The sequence below is a fragment of the Rhea pennata genome, chromosome 2 (assembly GCF_028389875.1).
Source record: "Rhea pennata isolate bPtePen1 chromosome 2, bPtePen1.pri, whole genome shotgun sequence".
NCBI lineage: Eukaryota > Metazoa > Chordata > Aves > Rheiformes > Rheidae > Rhea > Rhea pennata.
In genome coordinates, this window is record NC_084664.1 from 80,061,640 (window position 1) to 80,080,230 (window position 18,591).

At 34.2% G+C, this 18,591-nt stretch overlaps 1 protein-coding gene across 2 annotated transcripts in view; it reads right to left on the bottom strand.

Moving 5' to 3' along the window:
* Positions 1–2,597: 2,597 nt before the first annotated feature.
* RETREG1 (reticulophagy regulator 1) overlaps positions 2,598–18,591 on the bottom strand; it is a 64,504-nt gene continuing 48,510 nt past the window's right edge. For both annotated transcript variants that reach the window (XM_062569831.1, XM_062569832.1), the window contains 6 exons: positions 15,123–15,249; positions 13,263–13,347; positions 10,509–10,646; positions 9,249–9,313; positions 8,009–8,135; positions 2,598–3,710 (listed from right to left, as the gene is read on the bottom strand). In XM_062569831.1, the coding sequence (XP_062425815.1) occupies positions 3,199–3,710; positions 8,009–8,135; positions 9,249–9,313; positions 10,509–10,646; positions 13,263–13,347; positions 15,123–15,249 (1,054 nt within the window). In that variant the 3' untranslated portion in view covers positions 2,598–3,198. The remainder of the gene's footprint in view (positions 3,711–8,008; positions 8,136–9,248; positions 9,314–10,508; positions 10,647–13,262; positions 13,348–15,122; positions 15,250–18,591) is intronic.

The following is an 18,591-nucleotide window of genomic DNA, read 5'->3' on the forward strand; positions in this document are numbered from 1 at the left end:
ATATGTATATTTTTATATGTATAATATTGTATAATATACAATTATATATTATGTATATTATATATATTATATTTTATACACACACACACATTCCATATATATGTATGGTATCTTGTAGCAAATTCGAGAGCACGTGTGTATACAGATGTGGTACCCTACCGATCCCCCGCAAAATCATACGCCAATTTACTTCATGGTAACTTGCTCACATATCCTTTCTCCTCCATACACACCTCTATGCTGATTGTACTGGCTTTCACTGAAGATTGTACTAAAGCAAGTTTGTTAAGTAAAAATGCACGTTTTAAAGCTACGTACTACCTCATACTTGCCCCTTTTCCTCCCTTTTATTCAGTTTTGGAAGATGTGGAGGTTACAAGGATGCTTGGAAGTTGAGAAGCTGTGGACCATTGGCAGAACATGTAACAGTAATATTTCAGTAACTGCCATTTTGTGGTTGCTGTTAGAATACAGCAAAATTAAGCTTCCTCAAGTGATTTCCAGCCAAACACAGTGTGGAAGGGATCTTATAAAGGAGAGAAACTTCATGTTCAACAATGAAACTATCAGTAGTGGAATGTATTATATCTGAGCAAAATGTTTCCTATGTGAAGTTGTTTGGGAGGGAAAAGGTAATTTTTTGCAGAAAAGTAATCATCCTTCTGCTATTTTAGGAGGTATATTACATGTTAGGTAACTACCTCCTTCCCATTACACAGTATCTAGGGGCTTGAATAAAAAATATTATATAATTAACTACCATGAGAACAGGAAAATAAAATTCCAGAAGACACTCAAATTAGCAATTATGCCCCTAAACTTTAATGACTTCCTTCTTAAAGTTTTGTTTTGTTTTACGTTCCGTAAATAATTTGAGAGCCATACTGGAGGAAAAAAAAAATCTATTTTTCTATGTTGAAACCAGAAAATGGATCATTTACAAAAAGTCTGAGAAATTCTTCCAACTGCTCTTCTTTCTTGATGTAAATTATTATTCTAGAAGAGTGCCCCTGCATTACATCCTTTTATAGCCACAAGAATTCTTCATAAAACAACAATAAAGTGCATGCTGTCATAATGCCACTATTGACAGCAAGCTAGTATGCCTCATCAATCCACTTAATAAAAACCTTGTTAAGGACAGCTTCCTCCCCAATTTCTTCCTGTAACAGTATGTTTGTGCAGGAAACACACTTGGTTTAGGTATTCTACAAAGTTTCACCAACAATTTATAAATCGTACTCTTCTAACTGTATAGAGTGTTCTAAATGCGCCGCAAGGAAACAGTATTTCTAACTCATCCAAGAAATTTAAAATGGCTTTTAAACTCACCGATTTCCCAGCAAAAGCTTCTTTTATTTAATTTTTCAAATGGGAAGGACAGACAAGAGAAAGTTAAAAAGGAAACTTAATAACTAACACTGTGAAAGTGATGTGGCCGTATTTTTTAATCATTTCCGGAAATTTGCATTTAATGTTAGGAGGATATAATTTCAAAAGCTGCATCTTGTGGGCTCTGTATCCAGCTTTCACTGATTTCATAACGGATTTGATAATGAAGGCACAGGCTCACTTTTTTACTGATAAAGGACAGCAAACACAGTCAATATGCATTACTGACACGAAAGCACAAGCAACAATAAAGCTAGTGTCAAAAAATTATCAGCATCTTTAACTACAATATTTTTGGCCATCTGTCTATTTTTTTAACCTCAGAAAGCAAAACAAATTAAAATGGACTCAACTTCAAATACAAATTTACCTATACATATATGTTAGTGGAAGATTTTTATAAACTGGGCTGTATTTTCTGAGGGTCCTCGATGACAATATTCACCTCTTAAAATGCCAGCAAATGGAAAATCACTTCAGTAGTATTAGCAGCTGACATGGTCCCTCAACTCTGCTAACCGTTTACATCACATTAATAAAACTAAATTTACTTCTTTCTATTTCTTTGATTACTATTGCTTGGTTTTACATTTCAGTTTTGTTAAAGATGAACAAAAAGCACTAGAATAAGTTAAATAAATTATCTGCTTAAGATCTCATGTCAGTCAATGAGCATGGAGTTTAAAATGGCAAATAACTTAAACAAGTTCCAGTTTTGTTTGTACACACCAAGAAGAAAATTCTGAGTGTCTTCTATAGCAAATGACCTCACTGTATACTTAAAGTATCCTAAAAGATACAGCTTGCAAAACAACTTTAATCGCAAATGATGGCAGCTGTCTCAGGAAGAAAAAACCACCACCACCATAGAATCTTGAATAAAGGAAATGGCAGCTAAAAAAGCCTTTGATTTTACCCGTAACTTTCAGAGCTTCCCTATTCCAAACAATAAATGCTCCCACCTGCCCCCTCCCAAATGTTGTTCAGTTTACGTGATACTAACAGTCTTAAATGTGAAAACATATTGGCTGATTTTGCATAGGCAATACTGTCAATGATCAGACTCTATCAGGGAACACAGCAGGTGATCAGTCAAACAGCATGCCACTTACTCACTACAAGCTAAAACAGCAAACAACTTGGAAATGCATCTCCATATTCCCCCCCACCCCCCCCCCTCCCCCCCCAAAAAAAGAACCCCAAAGGTTTTAAGTATAAAATCAAGTTTTTTTGATAGCATTGCACACATCTTCATCTGATAGATCTCCTGGTTAATGTGTTTCATGAGTATTAGATACACCATATATAATGATAACTGCAGAGATTCAAACTTTTCAGTATGACTGAAGGGGGCAAAATTTAGTTAATCTCATCGCAGTCCTCTCATAACTTACTCTCAGTGTGTGAATCATTAATTGTATTACATGGTTGACAACCAAGAATTAAATAAACTGCAAATACTGCAAATTTGATGCAGGAGTCAAAATTACTTATTTGGCTAAAAGACTAAAACAAAATCCTCCCAAAATCTTTTGAACAACTGATCTTCAACACTCAACTGCAGTGCATAGATAATTAATTTCCATGCTATTACATTGAGCCATAAACTACCAAAAACATTAAATTATCAGTAGCAGCTGATATTTATCCAATTAATTCACTCTGTATAAGTGAAATTATTATAACACATCTAAAGTGATAGTTAAAGCTTACAGCTCAGAATTTTCCTTTTTTTTTTTTTTGCATTTGATTTTTGTGTGTGTTTCATGTTTCGTTTCTTCTACGCCACTAGTTGCAATTTCCAGGTTAATGACTTCCAAGCAGATTTGAAAGGAAGCTTGAAGGTTTCTTTTTCTCCTGGGATTCTGCTTCTTGGCCTTGTGAAAGTCCTAATTCTTTCTCAATCTGCTCAAGCTCAGACTGGTCAAGCAGTTCAAAATCATCAGCTTCTTCTGTGTCTGTCTCCTCACTCAAACTGGGGGCTGCATGTGAGGGTGCTTGCTGTGCAGACTGCAACTGCTCTTTGATGGCAGCAGACACCGCAGCTGCAATGACATCTCCAGCAATTCCACTCACTAAGTTAAAGGTTTGGTCATTGGTCAAAGGCAAGGAGAGCCCTGCAGTGGATGGTCTCTCTTTCCTCTGCCTGGAAGAGTGATCAATCTTCAAACACTTTTGTTCTTTTTTTCTTTTTTGTTGGATGGGCATACCAATGCTTGAGTCGTCATCATCATTTGTTCCTGCACCATTTTCTAAAGAAGGAAATTCTGCGAGATCTCTAGCAAAAGCTTCTTCATGATCACTAGGTCGGTCAAAATCTATTATAGGATTAATAGAAAGGAACACAATTAACAAACAAGAAAGACTTTCAAAGATCAGCCAAATGTAAAAATGCAGTTAGAAAGGTTCCCTTTGAATACATTTACTAATCTATAGCCTACCGACTTAATGCAGGGGAGCTTTAAGTCATATCTAAAATAAAACGGTTTTGAGGTCATAAACTTAGTACTACAAATCAACTTGACTCAGAATTTGAATTCATACTGCTTAACCTAATCATCCAATCTCACTGAAAATGTCAGGTTAAACGTAAAAAGATAAAAAAAAAAAAAAAAAAAAAGAAAACCTTCAAACAAAATGAACTTTCAGTTACATTAGGCTTCCCATTTCAGCCAACCCACAGCATTGAAGTTTTCTACTTAATGTTATTTTGCAATATTTATGAACCAGATGGGAAACTACTTGCAAATAATTCTTTTCAATAACATTCCAGGGAAGTTTTTTAAAAATGCAAATATTTAGCACAGCATCAACCACATGAAGTCCTAAAATACATAATGTGACAATATGTCTTTAAACTCCTTTTCTTAGCAGAATATATATAAATTACAAATATGTAGAATGTGTGACTGTAATACAAGTATTTAATACACATATAGGATAAAAAATTATTGTTTAAATAAAAAACAATGTAATGACTTAACTTACAATTTTTTTGCTTTCACATCCAATACATGTAAATAAATGTGAAACAGCAAATGGAAACACTACAGATGATAGTTTCAAGTTTTCCAGAGGATAAAAAGCAAAATATAAACATAAACTGATAAAAGATTGTATTTTAAGAACTGCATTAATAACACAATATTTGTTATTGGAAATGTGTAAAACATACTGACATACATGGCCTGTGGAAGAGGCCTGAAGGAGCATAATAAGGGAATACTTTTTCAAGTAGGCAGTATTTGAATGAGAAGGAAAAAATAATTACTTTCAATGTACTTTCTATGAAAACAAGCAATAGGAGTTTTCATACAGGCTAAGGAAATTAATCTTAAAAGTATGTCTGATATGTCATCTTCGCCACTGTCTTTGGGAAAGAAAGGCTGAAAAGGCAAGGAGGAAGCGTTGTGCTGCATCCCAAGTGGTAGCTCAAGGGCACAGAGCTTTGCCAGCTGATGAGCCAGTTTGAGCCTATGGGTAAAGATCAAAGGAAATACCAACACGAGCAACATCATGGCAGGTATCTGCTGCAGACTGTCTGATCATGAAGAGGACGTGGATGAAGCCTTCTTGAGGCAGTGGGAAGAAACTTCAAAGTTACCAGCCCAGGTACCCATAAGGGATTTTAACCAACCCCATATCTGCTGGAAGAGCAATATAGCTGGTACAAGCAATCCAGGGTTCTTGAGCGTGTTGAAGACAATTTCTTGACAAAGGTGATTGACAAGCTGACTGAGGAAGGCACTCTACTAGACCTTTACTCAACAAGGAAGATGGCTGTGGTGATCAGAAGACTGTAAAGTTTAAAATCTTTAGAGGAGGGAGCAAGAGAGGAGTAGCAGAACCAACAACCTGAATTTCAGGAGAGATTCCAGTTTGTCCAGGAATCTTCTTGGCAGCTTCCATGGGAGACAGCCCTGGAGTGCAAAGGGGCCCAGGAGAGCTGGCTGATCTTTGAAGACAACCTCCTTAAACCATAGGAAGAGGCCATCCTCGCAGAAAGTTGAGCAGGCCAGTACTGATGAGGAGGGAACTCCTGATGGAGCTCAGACACCAAAAGGAAGTTTGCAGAAGGAGGAAGCATGGACAGGCTACCTGGGAGGAACACAAAGACGTTGCCAGCGCATGTAGCAATGGAGTTAGGAAAGCCAAAGTTCAGATTGTGTTGAAACCAGTGAAAAATATGAACAGCAACAAGAACAGCTTCACATTGGTATATTGGCTGCAAGAGGGAAAAAGTAGGCCAGCTGCTAAATAGGACAGTGGATCTAGACACAAAAGACATGGAAATAGCCAACGTATTCAGTGCTTTCTTTACTAATAATATCTGCCCTCAGGACTCTGAATTTAACTGCAGAGTATATGGCAGTAAGCAATACCCACAACAGAGGAAGAGAGACCTGTGAGCACTTCAGCAGACTGGACATACACACATCTATGAAACCAGATGTGGAGGCATTTAAGGATGCTGCGGCTACTTGCACATAATATTTGAAAGGTCATAATAACTAGAGGAGGCTCCTGAAGGCTGGAAAATGGTAAATGATGCACCTATCTTCCAGAAGATGGCAAGGAGGAGAATTCTGTGAACTACAGACTAGTCAGCCTCACTGCAGTCTCTGAGGAGATTATGGCACAAAATCCTCCTGGATACAACTCCAAGCACATGAAGGACAACACGGTGATTTGGAGTACTCAGTATATATTTACCAAAGACTAATGGTGCCTGAACAATCTGATTGCCATCTATCATAAATTGACTGGTTCAGTGAACAAGGAGAGAACACTGAGCATTGTTTGTTTTTACTTTAGGAAGCCAATTAACACAGTTTCCCATATTATCCTTACATCCAAATTGTTGAATGAGCAGGGCAAGTGAACTTTAAGAAGAGTGGAAAATTGGCTAGACCACTAGGCACAAAGGGCTGTGACCATGATATGAAGTCTAACTGGAGTCCCTCAAAAGTACTGCAGCCAATATTATTCAATGTCTTTATTAGTGACGTGGATGTGTACTCTCAGCAAGTCCACAGACAAAAGCAAATTGGTATGTAGCGGGGTATGTTGGATGTGCTGGATGGCAAGGCCCTCAGAGGGACCTGAAAGGCTGGAGAAAATGGGGCAGAAGGAACACCATGATGTTCAATAAAAGCAATGTGAAGTCCTATATCTAGGATCGAATAACCTCACGTAACTGTACAAGCTGGGGACCAACTAGACAGAAAGCAGCTTTAACAAAAAAGACTCAGATATCCTTATGGACAGTAAGTTAGCATATATGCCCTTACAGCAAAGAAGGCTAATCACATACTGAGCTATATTAGCAAGAGTGAAGTCAGCAAGTCAATGAAAATGATTATTCTCCTGTATTCAGCCTTTGAGAGAGCATATTTGAAGTACTGTGTCCAGTTTTGACCTCTCCAATACAAGTAAAACATTGACAAATCAATCCCCTAGTGGGCCAGTGTGATTAGCAAGGGGCATATGACATATGTCGCAAAAGCATATGACATATGAGGAAAGGGTGAGAGAAGGGGGCTTGCTCAGCCTTAAAAAAGCAAAGGGGAGATCATGTAGCTGCCTTTAACTATCTAATGGAAAAGTATATAAAAGATGAAGCCTGACAGTGGAAGGATGAGGGTAAATCAACACAAGCTGGAACACTGGAAATTTCAATTCAATATAAGGAAAAACTGTTTCACCATGAGGGTGGTCAAATACTGGAACAGGTTGTTCAGACAGGTTGTGGAATCTCCATCATTTGATATACTCAAAATTCAGCTCGGCACAGCTCTGAGCAAACTGATCTAGTTGAACCTGCTTTGAATAGGAGGTTGGATTAGAAGAACTCCAAAGGCTCATTCTAACCTATGGATCTGTGGTTGTATGATGCTGTCTGATCACAATTTTAAATATTAAACAAGTAATTAAAAAAATAATTAGACTTTTATAATGTTAGTAAATAATATCACCCTACCTGTAATTTTAGAAGAGGAGAAATGCAAGACCAGCAGAGCAACAAATCCACACATATGATTACACCAAACTACTGTCATTCTTAATCTTTATTAAAGCGAAGTACTAGCAGAAAGGTGACTCTAAAAAGTAAGAATTTCCAGATCTGGCCTTGAAAGAAAAATACTTGGGGATCTCTTCCTAGACTTAGTCTTCATACCTTGTGTGGGCTCATTACTTACTGCTTTCATCAGTATTCTGGTACTAGAGCCTAATAATACTTTCTTTAATCGATTGTTGAGCAACTTAAAGTTTCTACTTTTTCTTCTTCACCTTATATTAACATAGTTTACTTTATCCTAGAGCATTATTACTAGCTTAAAAGAGTTGATGTAAGACAGTAATAAATCTGGCAAATATTGAATGCGCCTGTTTTACCCATAGCTATTTGGAGCACTGATGTGCTTCATTAATTTTAAGAAAAAGACAGCTCTTACACAAGATGTATCCAAAATAAAACAGAATAGAATGAATTCTAAATTCACTACAAAAAAAAAAAAAAAAAAAAAAAAGCCTTATGTCCTCAAATTCTCTAATAGTTTCCAGATAACTTACAAGACTGCAATTAATTGATGAAATAAATAAAGCCATTACATACCATCAGATGTGTCTGTCTGTGGTGAATACCCCTCAGATAAATTAAAGGTCCCATTATCGGTCCAAGATACTTCTGATACATCTGTGTCAGACACTGACAGCTCTTTGGCAACAATTGCAGGACTAACCTAGACATAAAAAAGCCCCATACACGGAATTTTTATACTCAAAAAAGTCACACTACAGGAAGCCAATGCTTAGATTCCAAAAAAAAAGTATCTTGCACATGATAGAAAAAGCTTCAGTTGTAGAAACATGAATATAACAGGAGCATAAATACTTAAAATATACTATCCTCTTAATTATTCAAAACTATTATAATGAAGAAGCATAGAAAATTCTAGTTTTTAAAATGTATATTTATATTTTAAAACTTAAAAATTGTATTTTAAAATGAAATATTTACTCTTAAAGTAAAATCTTATTGTAATGAAAGTAGAATGATCTTGCAAATACAAAATACGCATATATGTAAAGAAATGCATAAACTTGGATCAAAACAAAAATATTTGACAATCATAAGTTAGCTAAATTAAAAAATCATTATCTTCTATCAATTTATCCAACAGTATTCAGTTATACCAGCTACAAATTTTTATCCAATGGGATAAAAACATCTTTAAAGTGATCACTTTCAAAGTCAGATTCTAGATATGCTGATCTAATACTGCATGAGAATTCCAACAAATCTGATGTTTTTAATACTAAATAATCAATATTCTAATGGAAAATACTTTGACATACAATTATTTAGAATATTAACAGAGAAAGGAAGCATTATAGTGTTCTCATACCTATCTAGAAAGATATTTATAGATATTATCACACAAGTTATTATACAAGTCTGACAAATTATGTAGGTTATCTATAAATGTTTCCATTTTATATACTGATGTAACAATAACTAGCCGCAGTTCCACTGTGGCAATTAAAAAGGCTTCATCTGCTATGAAACTCTGGTTTGATTTTTCTAAAGCCAATACAAAATAAACATATTTTCCATTTAGTAGGCCACAGAAACCATTACTTCAAAGGCCAAAAGTCACAATATAAGTCCAGTAAGTTAATTAGTATAGGTCTAAAGATGGAGATTATTAATCACTTCTAAAATATATTATTCAGGAACAGAATCTTATTCTGGGAAGGGAAAAGTCTTCCACAGAAAACAGAGACAGTAGTCTAGACAGTCTCCATTTTCTACATAGATTTTAAAAATAAGATATAGCTGACTGAAAAGTCACCTTAGGACACAGAGCTGATATGTCTAATTCACTGTCATCTTCTGTGGGTTTTGTTTTTGCTGTTTCTGAAAGAAAAAAAGAAAATTATCTTACTCACGTCAGCGCACTTCCAGGTTCCATGTGTGTTTTTTGCCACAGCTTGAGTAGGACAATAAACCTGCTATAAGCTAGGGAGAGGTAAAAGGCTGACTGAGGCTGGATATTTATCAAAATGTATTATGCAGCAGCCGAAGCAGGAGAGAGAATATTTCTTTAAAATACTTCCAACACATTCATCTGCCTGTATTGTACATACTTCTTTCAAAAATCTGTTGCTCACTGTAATATAATGTGATCTGATAATATATATCTATTTATCTTTTAAACTACACTGTCAGTACAAGGCACAGTTGTAACATACTGTTAGGTAGTATAGGTATATGCCAGTACATTATTTTTATACAAAAACATACAATTTTGTGGATAACTATACGTAATCTTCACCCACATTTTTTTTTCTTTTTGGCATCCAGTTTCCTTGCATTCACAGCATTTATATTCAAGTACGTATACAAAGAATCCTCTGAAGTCTGGTAGAATGATGTTCCTTGTTAACAGAAACACAAATTCTGCCTCATTTCCTTCATGAAACAGATTTATTGCTTAGAATCTAAAGGACTCTAATTTTATAAAAATTTCAGGTGAGATACTGGAGATTTTGTTTTCTATTGATTTCTCACCTTAAGTGAGAAATTTATTTACAGCTACTATCATATTACAGTTCTTAAAGGCTTATTGAGTATTTGGGGAAGAAAACAGGATTTTTCCTGTTGCTGTTGGGAGACAAAGTGAGGCAGATTTAGATGCTAGAAGAGAGTTTAGTTTCTTACTGAAAATTCTGTGATGTACCAATCTTGTGTTCTTGGGGAGTTCTCTCTCCTGCATGAGTCTTCCTTATTTAAATAGAGATAAGCATTTCATGTTTAACAGCCAGTATTTTTCTGTAATCTTCAAGCATTAGAGCAAATCAAGTATAATGAGAACCATCAGTCCTGCCTTGTTTCCTTCCGTGAAACCATTCTTTACCATTTCCAGGCCTCTGACATACATGATTATACATTATATATCCTTATCAGCTAAGAGTTGTAGTCAGATTCAAATATTTAAGTTAGAAGGAGCTTTATACTTGGCTTCACAGGACAAACCAAACTGTCTGAAGGATGAATATAATTTTCTCTGCATATAGAAATACATTATTTGGGACTGTGCTTAATTACTCACCAGACCTCTCTTTTTTCTTCTGGTTGATATATTCCATTATTCCAAAATCTAGTTTCACCAGAACAGACTTAATTTTGTTGCACATTTTCTGTCCAAATTCATTGCACTTGAAGAAGGGACATAAAAAGGCACACAACACTGTGATAAAAATGAAGACAGAAATAGAAACGGTATTGAAGTGTCACTTTAGAAAAAGTAAGTAAATAAAGATTATAAATTTGCATAAGATGACAAAACTATTAATTTTATGCAATACAAGTAGTTTTGCATAACAAACACTGAAGTGCTGTTGATGACATGTCCAGTTTCTATGAGGCATTCACATTCATCACCGAAAATTATATTGTATTCATATCAATTGATACCTTTCATACTTCCAGTAGTAAACTTAAAATAAAGCAAGGCAGGTTAATCACAAAACTTGATAGCATAAATGAAGTGATTTTGAAGTATTCAAATTAAAAGAAGAGTATAAAATAGCTACTTCTGATGCCATCTTTTTTAAGTCTGCTATAACTTGCGGGGATATCATCATTCTCATAAACTACACATTATTCCCCTAAAAAGCAATTCTTCCTAAAAAATTTTAATTAATATCACTTTGCCTATTCTCATTTCAAATCAGATTCAGATTACAATTGTCATAATCTTTAGATAGATCTTCAAAAATGAGAAAAATAAAAGCAGTTACTAATACACAGTAGAAACTGTCAGCAGATTGTAATTGCGTAAGATCTATTAGAACTTATGCGAAGAACTAAATAATATTGTCAGATCTAGTGAAAATAGATGGTGGATATGTTTAAAACTAAAATACATTGTTCAGTTTTGGTTTGTTCAGAAATAGAATGCAAGCAGGTATATCTTTCAGGGTAAATGGGGAGCTGACTTAAAATGTACCCTTCAAATTTGTATTTGTTGAGATTTGTAGGACCAGAAGTAACTGGTAAGAAGATCAGTATCTTACGAGATTCTTGCAGTGGTATTATATCAGATGTCCGCATAAGCTGGCAGACGAAATACGAAATTGAGATTTATTAGTACAAGATCTTTGAAGTCTTTTTTCTGTTTTCCCTAGGAGAGGAAATTATTTTCTGGGCGAGGCATAAACCTGGTACTGAGGAAATCAATGGTCATTTCTAAACTCTCTAACATTCATAGGTAGGCAGAGGTACTCTCAAGCAGGGAAGAGGAAGAGGATGAAGGCGAAGGGAGACTCTTCAAAGCATGTGAGTCAGTCTGTAGAGAACCATTTCTCTCATGTATCTTTTCTACGTTTATAATGTCTTCTTTCTTGACCTTTCTCTAATTAAATAAGTTTTATTCAGAAGAAAAACAATTCATCTACATATGCTTTTTGGAGGTCAAAATACATAAGCTATGCCTACAGTATTATTTATATATAAAATACATATTACTACATATCATATATATGCTCTATGATCTATTTAATTGATGTTAAATAATAATTTATTAAAATAATTAAAATACATATTTTCAGGATGGGTACAATAGTGGACATCTAGTCTTCCATGTGAATTCAATGATTTTGCTATTACACAGCTACTGTTCTCATAACTCTCCCTTAGGTTTGGGTCTGCTTGACAGCTGCACTTGCTTTGTCCTCATTCTTCTTCAACATATGCATTTATTTTTTCATATTCTTTTACTCAGTGACTGAATGGCTGTGCTATATCTGCACGGACAAAGGTATAGTTCAAGCAAATACTGTTTTCTCAAACAGAAGGAAGTTTTCTACAGTTTTAGTTATCTTTTTTTCATACTGTAGGACAATTTTTAACACTAGTAGTACAGCCAATACATAAACAGGTTAACAGCTGTATCTGAGGTCCATATTATTCCTACTTGTAACGGCTATACAGTTGTATCAGAAGGATTAAACAAGGAAAGGTCAATTTATTTTTGCATGGTAAAGATTACAAAATAGTTTAATGTGTTTTGACATAACCATAATAAACTTAAGCATTTACTTAATCTTTTTTTTTCCTTTTTCATCCTTGTACAGATGTACACTGGTGTTTTCTTGGTGAAAGGACGAGGCAACAGAAATTGGTTTTTTTCTTCGTCATTTCATCATCTTATTTTAAGTTTGAAACAGAAAATTGAATTTTCACACAAACATATAGAGTAGTATGCTATTTACATACATTAAATTGAATAACTTAACAATTGTGTGACAAAAATGGAAAAAAAAATAAGATCACTTCTGAAAAAAGAGATTTCTTGTCACTGAAAAGTAGTTCAGCATCTACCAGCAGTATCTCAGGACACTCACTTCTCCTGATTTAAGACAAAAACATCTATGACTAAAACAAAAAATGACTGGTGAAGTAAACAAAGTACATTCTGATATGCTTCTAATATTGTAGTCTTCAGTAGAGAGAACTGGTTTATACAAAAATGGAATAATAACTATTGTTATTAATTTATACAGTATTGGAAAAAATCCCAAGAGGGAATTTATGATCATAGTTACATTGATCTTTATCTTGATGTAGTTTAGTTTTAACAGCTCAACCTGGAATACACAAACAAAGCCACATTGCACCAGAATCGACAGGCTGAAACGAATTGTAAACTGACTGCTATGTGACAAATGACACCTGCCAAAAACCACATCTATGAATTTATATATATATATGTAAGTGAAAAATACTCCTTATGGAGAGATCAAATAATGAACAAACCACACATATAAATCATGACTGAAAAATTGAAAAAGAGTATACTTACACAGAACATAGGAAAGGACAACTCCAGGAATGTAACTTCCCAAAACAGTGAAAAATGTACATACACTGCAGACTAGTAGGCAAAACTGACAAAAGACATTAAAATTGGCCATTTAATTATTTTTCAAAGGAAAATTCTCCAAAATATTGCATTCTAAATGGAATGTAGAAAGTAGCAGAAAATCAAGTTTTTTTAAATTAAAAAATACTGTAATATTTCCAGTGCAAATAAGCAAACAATGCATTTTGAATAATCAAAAAGTACACTCCTATTATAAGAATATGCTATTTTTATTCACCTATAGAAGTTTAACAAGCTTATAGTTATCACTAAAATTACTAGAAATACCTTCACTCCCTTTACACAAAAAAGGCTTAACAGTTACATGCAGGACACAAAACAAAATATTAATTGAAATATTACCATGTAAACTTGCTGCATGCTTAAAAAGCAAAAATTTCTCTTCTCTGTTGTGTTGCTTCACAGTAACTACTTTCTCTGGTATGATGCTAAGCATCTCTAAATGCTTGCTGGCTGTTTTGGCATCCCCATAATGACAAGATTGAACTGAATTTAAAACACACATTCTGAGATTCAGTCTCTGCTGTGATTGAGCTGTATAATTCATCCTTCTCAAACACACAACGCTGAGTACAGACCCAATCTGTTAAAAGGTTTCAAAATAATGCATTTGCTTTGGAGTGAAATTTCACTAACATGGGTAATTGGAAGAAACTTTGCACACACCTTTAGTCTCTATTTTGCTTGTAATCGTAACAGTAAAATAATGATGTGGTTCAGAAAATGAGAGCATGCCAAAAAAATTAGCTTTTCTAAATCAGAACTACAGTATGTCTTTATAAAGACAGAGTTACTGTATCATTTTACTACAAGACAAAATTTGATGTCTGTGTAAGCTGAGACGATCAACTGCAAATTGATGATCCTTGCATCAACATATGTCAACTTCTTTTAAATTCAATTTTATTATCCTATATATCTATAATCCCTTTTTATGTAATTTATACGTCTTTGAAATGTATTTCATTCTGTTGCTTGTCTGCATTTTCAGACTAAATTCCAAACATTGAGTACTGCACTACATACTTCCAATTTGTCAATTCTGAAGGGCTTGTTTCCATGAAAACTTCAGTGGCAAAGGCCCCCTCAATCCTATATTTTTAAATTTAGCAACACAATGGAAATCTGTATTTTCCAGTATTTGTTGCCACGATATATTGGTATTATACATGGCTACATGATTAGTAATTTCTCTTTGAAAAAGAAAGCTTCTTAGTATTTGGCTAAAATAACATAATGACTTTTTTCCTGCTAGGAAAGTAGTAGTAGTAAACCTTACTCTTGCTTGCCTTTTCACTGAGTCAACTCAGTCCAATTCAATCTTTCCAGTAAAAAATACACTATATCTGTATAAAAGAAAAATTATCACAATAAAATATGAATTTTCCGTTATCGTATAATACTGATGCAGCTATTTATGAAAACTACAATTATTTGAAAAAAAAACACCCCAAACCCACACATGTATGTTTAAGACTCTTGTATTTTTTCTGCTTTTAAAGTTTTTATTAAATTGTGGTATCTTAAATCTCTTGTTCATTGAAATGACTGATGAGGTTCCAGCAGCTTATAAGAGGAGGGACTGTACTGCTATAAACTTACCATAAGAACCTTTTCTCACAGACAACCTACCTATATTCTGTACAGTTAGAAGTTAGCACAAATTCATAACTGAATGCATCTCAGTTTGTGTGCTTTGTTTTTCAGTTTTTTTTTTCAATCTATCTCACCTTTTCATTAAAAAGTATCAAACTATTAATCTTACTTGGCAGTGCTTACCTTTCCAGGGTTTTGCTCCTTGAAGTGTGACATTTCTTGAAGAAATACAAATAAATTCATCAGTGCTTCTGAAATACACTGATTTATTCTGGGTCTGTAGTCATGTCTAGAATTGATGACTTTCCAGCTGAATAAAACAAACAAAAACCCCATCAATTATAGCTAGAGCTCATTTTAAAGTTAGAATTAGTTGAAAACATTTGAAGGTGTACCAGCTGTTACCTCCTGTTGGTATGTTTTGCTAACATTACTGATCTTTTATATTATATTTCAACAAAGTTAATTATTAGAGATAAATCATGTTGATAAGCTATAGCCTCAAGTTATCCAATGGCTGCTGCTCCGCTACAGACATCTGCGATCATCTCTATGTATTTTATTTTAGGCTAATTAGATCTTTTATTGTAAGAAGGCACTTTTTGTAGTCAGGTATTACCTTGTATGTGAATCATCAAATTTCAGAGGATTATACCTTGGAATTATAGCTGTAGAAGCACAACAGACTAGTCCCTACTTCAGGGACTGCCTTACTTCAGTAACTAAAAAATAAAAAAACCAGATGTGGGAACCCTAGTTCTGTGCATGAACTGTATACAATATTACTCTTTATCTGCCTTGACAAAGCTTGATAATTCTACAAAAAAATTGCTATCAACTCTTCTTAATTTTATATGCAGAGCAGAAATTTCAGCATTACTCAACTTTTAAGTTTTTCAGGAATACATATAATAGGTAGCTGCCTATACTGATGGAAGTCCTAAATTTCATTCAGGGCAATCCTAAAATCACTAAACACGTATAGGCTCCTTCTCTTTAGAACAAAATAAGAATGTAGTGTTACTTCTGTAATCAAATTTGTTTGTACTATTAACTCGAAGTACTCTTGAATTCAGCATTATTCATCAAACACACAGTCAGTGTATGCTCTTCCTGAAAAAGCAGAGCATAGAAATCAAAAGAAATACTAATGACTTATCCTCTCCTAAGGGATGGTTCAATAGTAGCTATTCTTCGTCTATACAAGCAATTAGAGAAGCAGTTACTGCTTAGGCATTTTGACCATATGAAAACACTGAGTTCAAAGCACAGTTGTAATCTGAATTAAGCAGTGGAACCCCAAACTTGTTTCTTTACATTAATTTTTCTAGAAAAATATATTATTGTACTTTTCAGATCAATAGGATGGCCATACCTATTAATATATTTATTTTCATGCATATAGTCTTTGTGCTTTTTCCTTATTTTTTTATCTTGCTTTGTAAACTATGGTAATCCTTAAGAAATCATTATCCAACTTACAAAAAAAGGCTTCTGAAGTCTTGACATTTACAAACATTTTCTTGCTGATTTTTTGCTTTTTTATTATATTGAAAGGACTGTTCCTAAGGTTTAGACTATGGTTGTTCAGTCCTTTTAAGAAAAGAAAAAAAAAAACCTACAGCAAAGAGGGAGACTGTAGCTAATTTTATACTGGTAAGTCTTGACAATATCCAATTAAAATGATCACATCATACAGCTTTTTTTAGAAAACAGGCAAAATATCCGAAGCAAACGTTTTATGAAACAACAAATGAAAGGCAAAACATCACACCAGCATGAAGTAAGGATGTACTGTTACACCAGCTTCCAGAATCTAAAGTAAATGTTGTACCAGTTTTATGAAATTAGCTTTTGTATAGGTCACTCTTCAGCACATACACTTTTGGTTAGACTGAATGCCACAGTCATTTTGCTCTGATACATGATCTATTAAATGCTCAATGCATCAGTTTGCATTAATGGTACATTGCCATCATAGACAGATCAACTTACAGGATGAATCCAAAACTGTATTATGAACCCCCTAAAGTACAAGTGTTGGGGGCAGTAGTGATAAGAACATACACAGGGATTGTCAGATCAAAATGCCAACTCATATTTCCAAAGAATTATTTGGCTATTGAGTTTCCAAAACACAGGAAGGCCCAGGTAGCAGCTCTTATTATTATTCAGAGTATAGTTACTTTTGATAGCTCCCTGGAACAGCTTAAATTTTAGCAAGCATCGGTAAGTGACTGAGGGGATTTTTGTTGTTCTTCACCCTCTGTGAACTTGGTACTTGGAAGTAACATTTAAACATCTGCTTTGATATTAAATTTGCCTGATGCCAAATAATATTTGATATTATTTGTTATTTGACAAGGAGCTAGAACATTTAAAAATCCTTCCAGTGAATATAGGGCTAGGAAAGAAATTGTCATCCCCACCATTTGTAAAAATATATGCAGTGACTAAAAAATTGCTGTATATTAATATGTATGTTAATATTATTCTTACTCAGCAACCGATTGCTGAGTCATGTTTATTGGCACATCAGGTAAAAGTGAAAAGCAAAGTTTCTGAAACCGAAGTCTTGTGTTTTTGTGAGGCAGTGTCAGTGTACACGCAGCAGTGCTGCCCATAGTCTCTTGATCCTCCCAGCTCATGTGTTATACTGGACTTTTGTTCCTATAAATGACACTCACGGTGCAAAGTTCATTTTAGACTACTGCTTTTTAATTTGCTAAATATCTAACATTATTCAAAACAGATGTGGATCCCTATAAACCAAATTCAACCATATCAAAATAGGCTTGTTTCTTCCTCATAAATATTTCACAGATTGCTAAGAAGTAGCTCACAAACTTGCAGGAATCCACAAACCAAGAGTTAAAAAATGTTGCTTACATTGTTTTTGCTCCCTTATGTTATTTTTGCTTTCTCAGTCTCTATGAAACAGAAGTATATGGTAATGTTTTTATATGGGCAGGAGCTCACACAGCATTTGCAGAGAACTGCAATGCAGATGTTTCCAGTAGCAGCAACAAGTTTACAGCCCAATGAGGTAACTTTTTAAGGAAAATAAGTATGAATTCTGTGAGTAATTTATTAGAAAGTTATATGTATAATTGCACTGGACTACATGAGATATATATTTTTTCCTAAAAAGATAAGCTTCTGACATGCTTCCCTTTGCACAGTTGGGATTATATGCAGATATTGCATTTAAAGGGAAGTGATCTTTCACCAGCAGTGTGCTTTAGCACACAACTTTGGCAGCAAACAAGACATACAAGCATAGCAACGAAGAGAAGGTTATTAAAAGGGTCAAATGGCCTAAAAAGGGCAGAAGCCTTGATCAATGAATCATGATAGCAAGTAAAATAATGTAGCCTAAAAAAAAAAAGCATAGTTTATCACACTGTAACATCAAACCAAAACAAGAGTTTTGGATTACATTATTAATTTGAATTTCTGGTCTCAGATCAATAAGAAAACTAGGCAAATGGTGGCTAATTATATGTATGATATGTATAATTATACTTTATTTCCAACTAAAAAAGAAATCTATATATTTTCAGTTGTATAACCAAAAGATTTATCACTTCTCTTTTACAAATTGTGATAAAAAGGAAAATCTGAACTTCAAACCCAATACCTCAGCAACAGG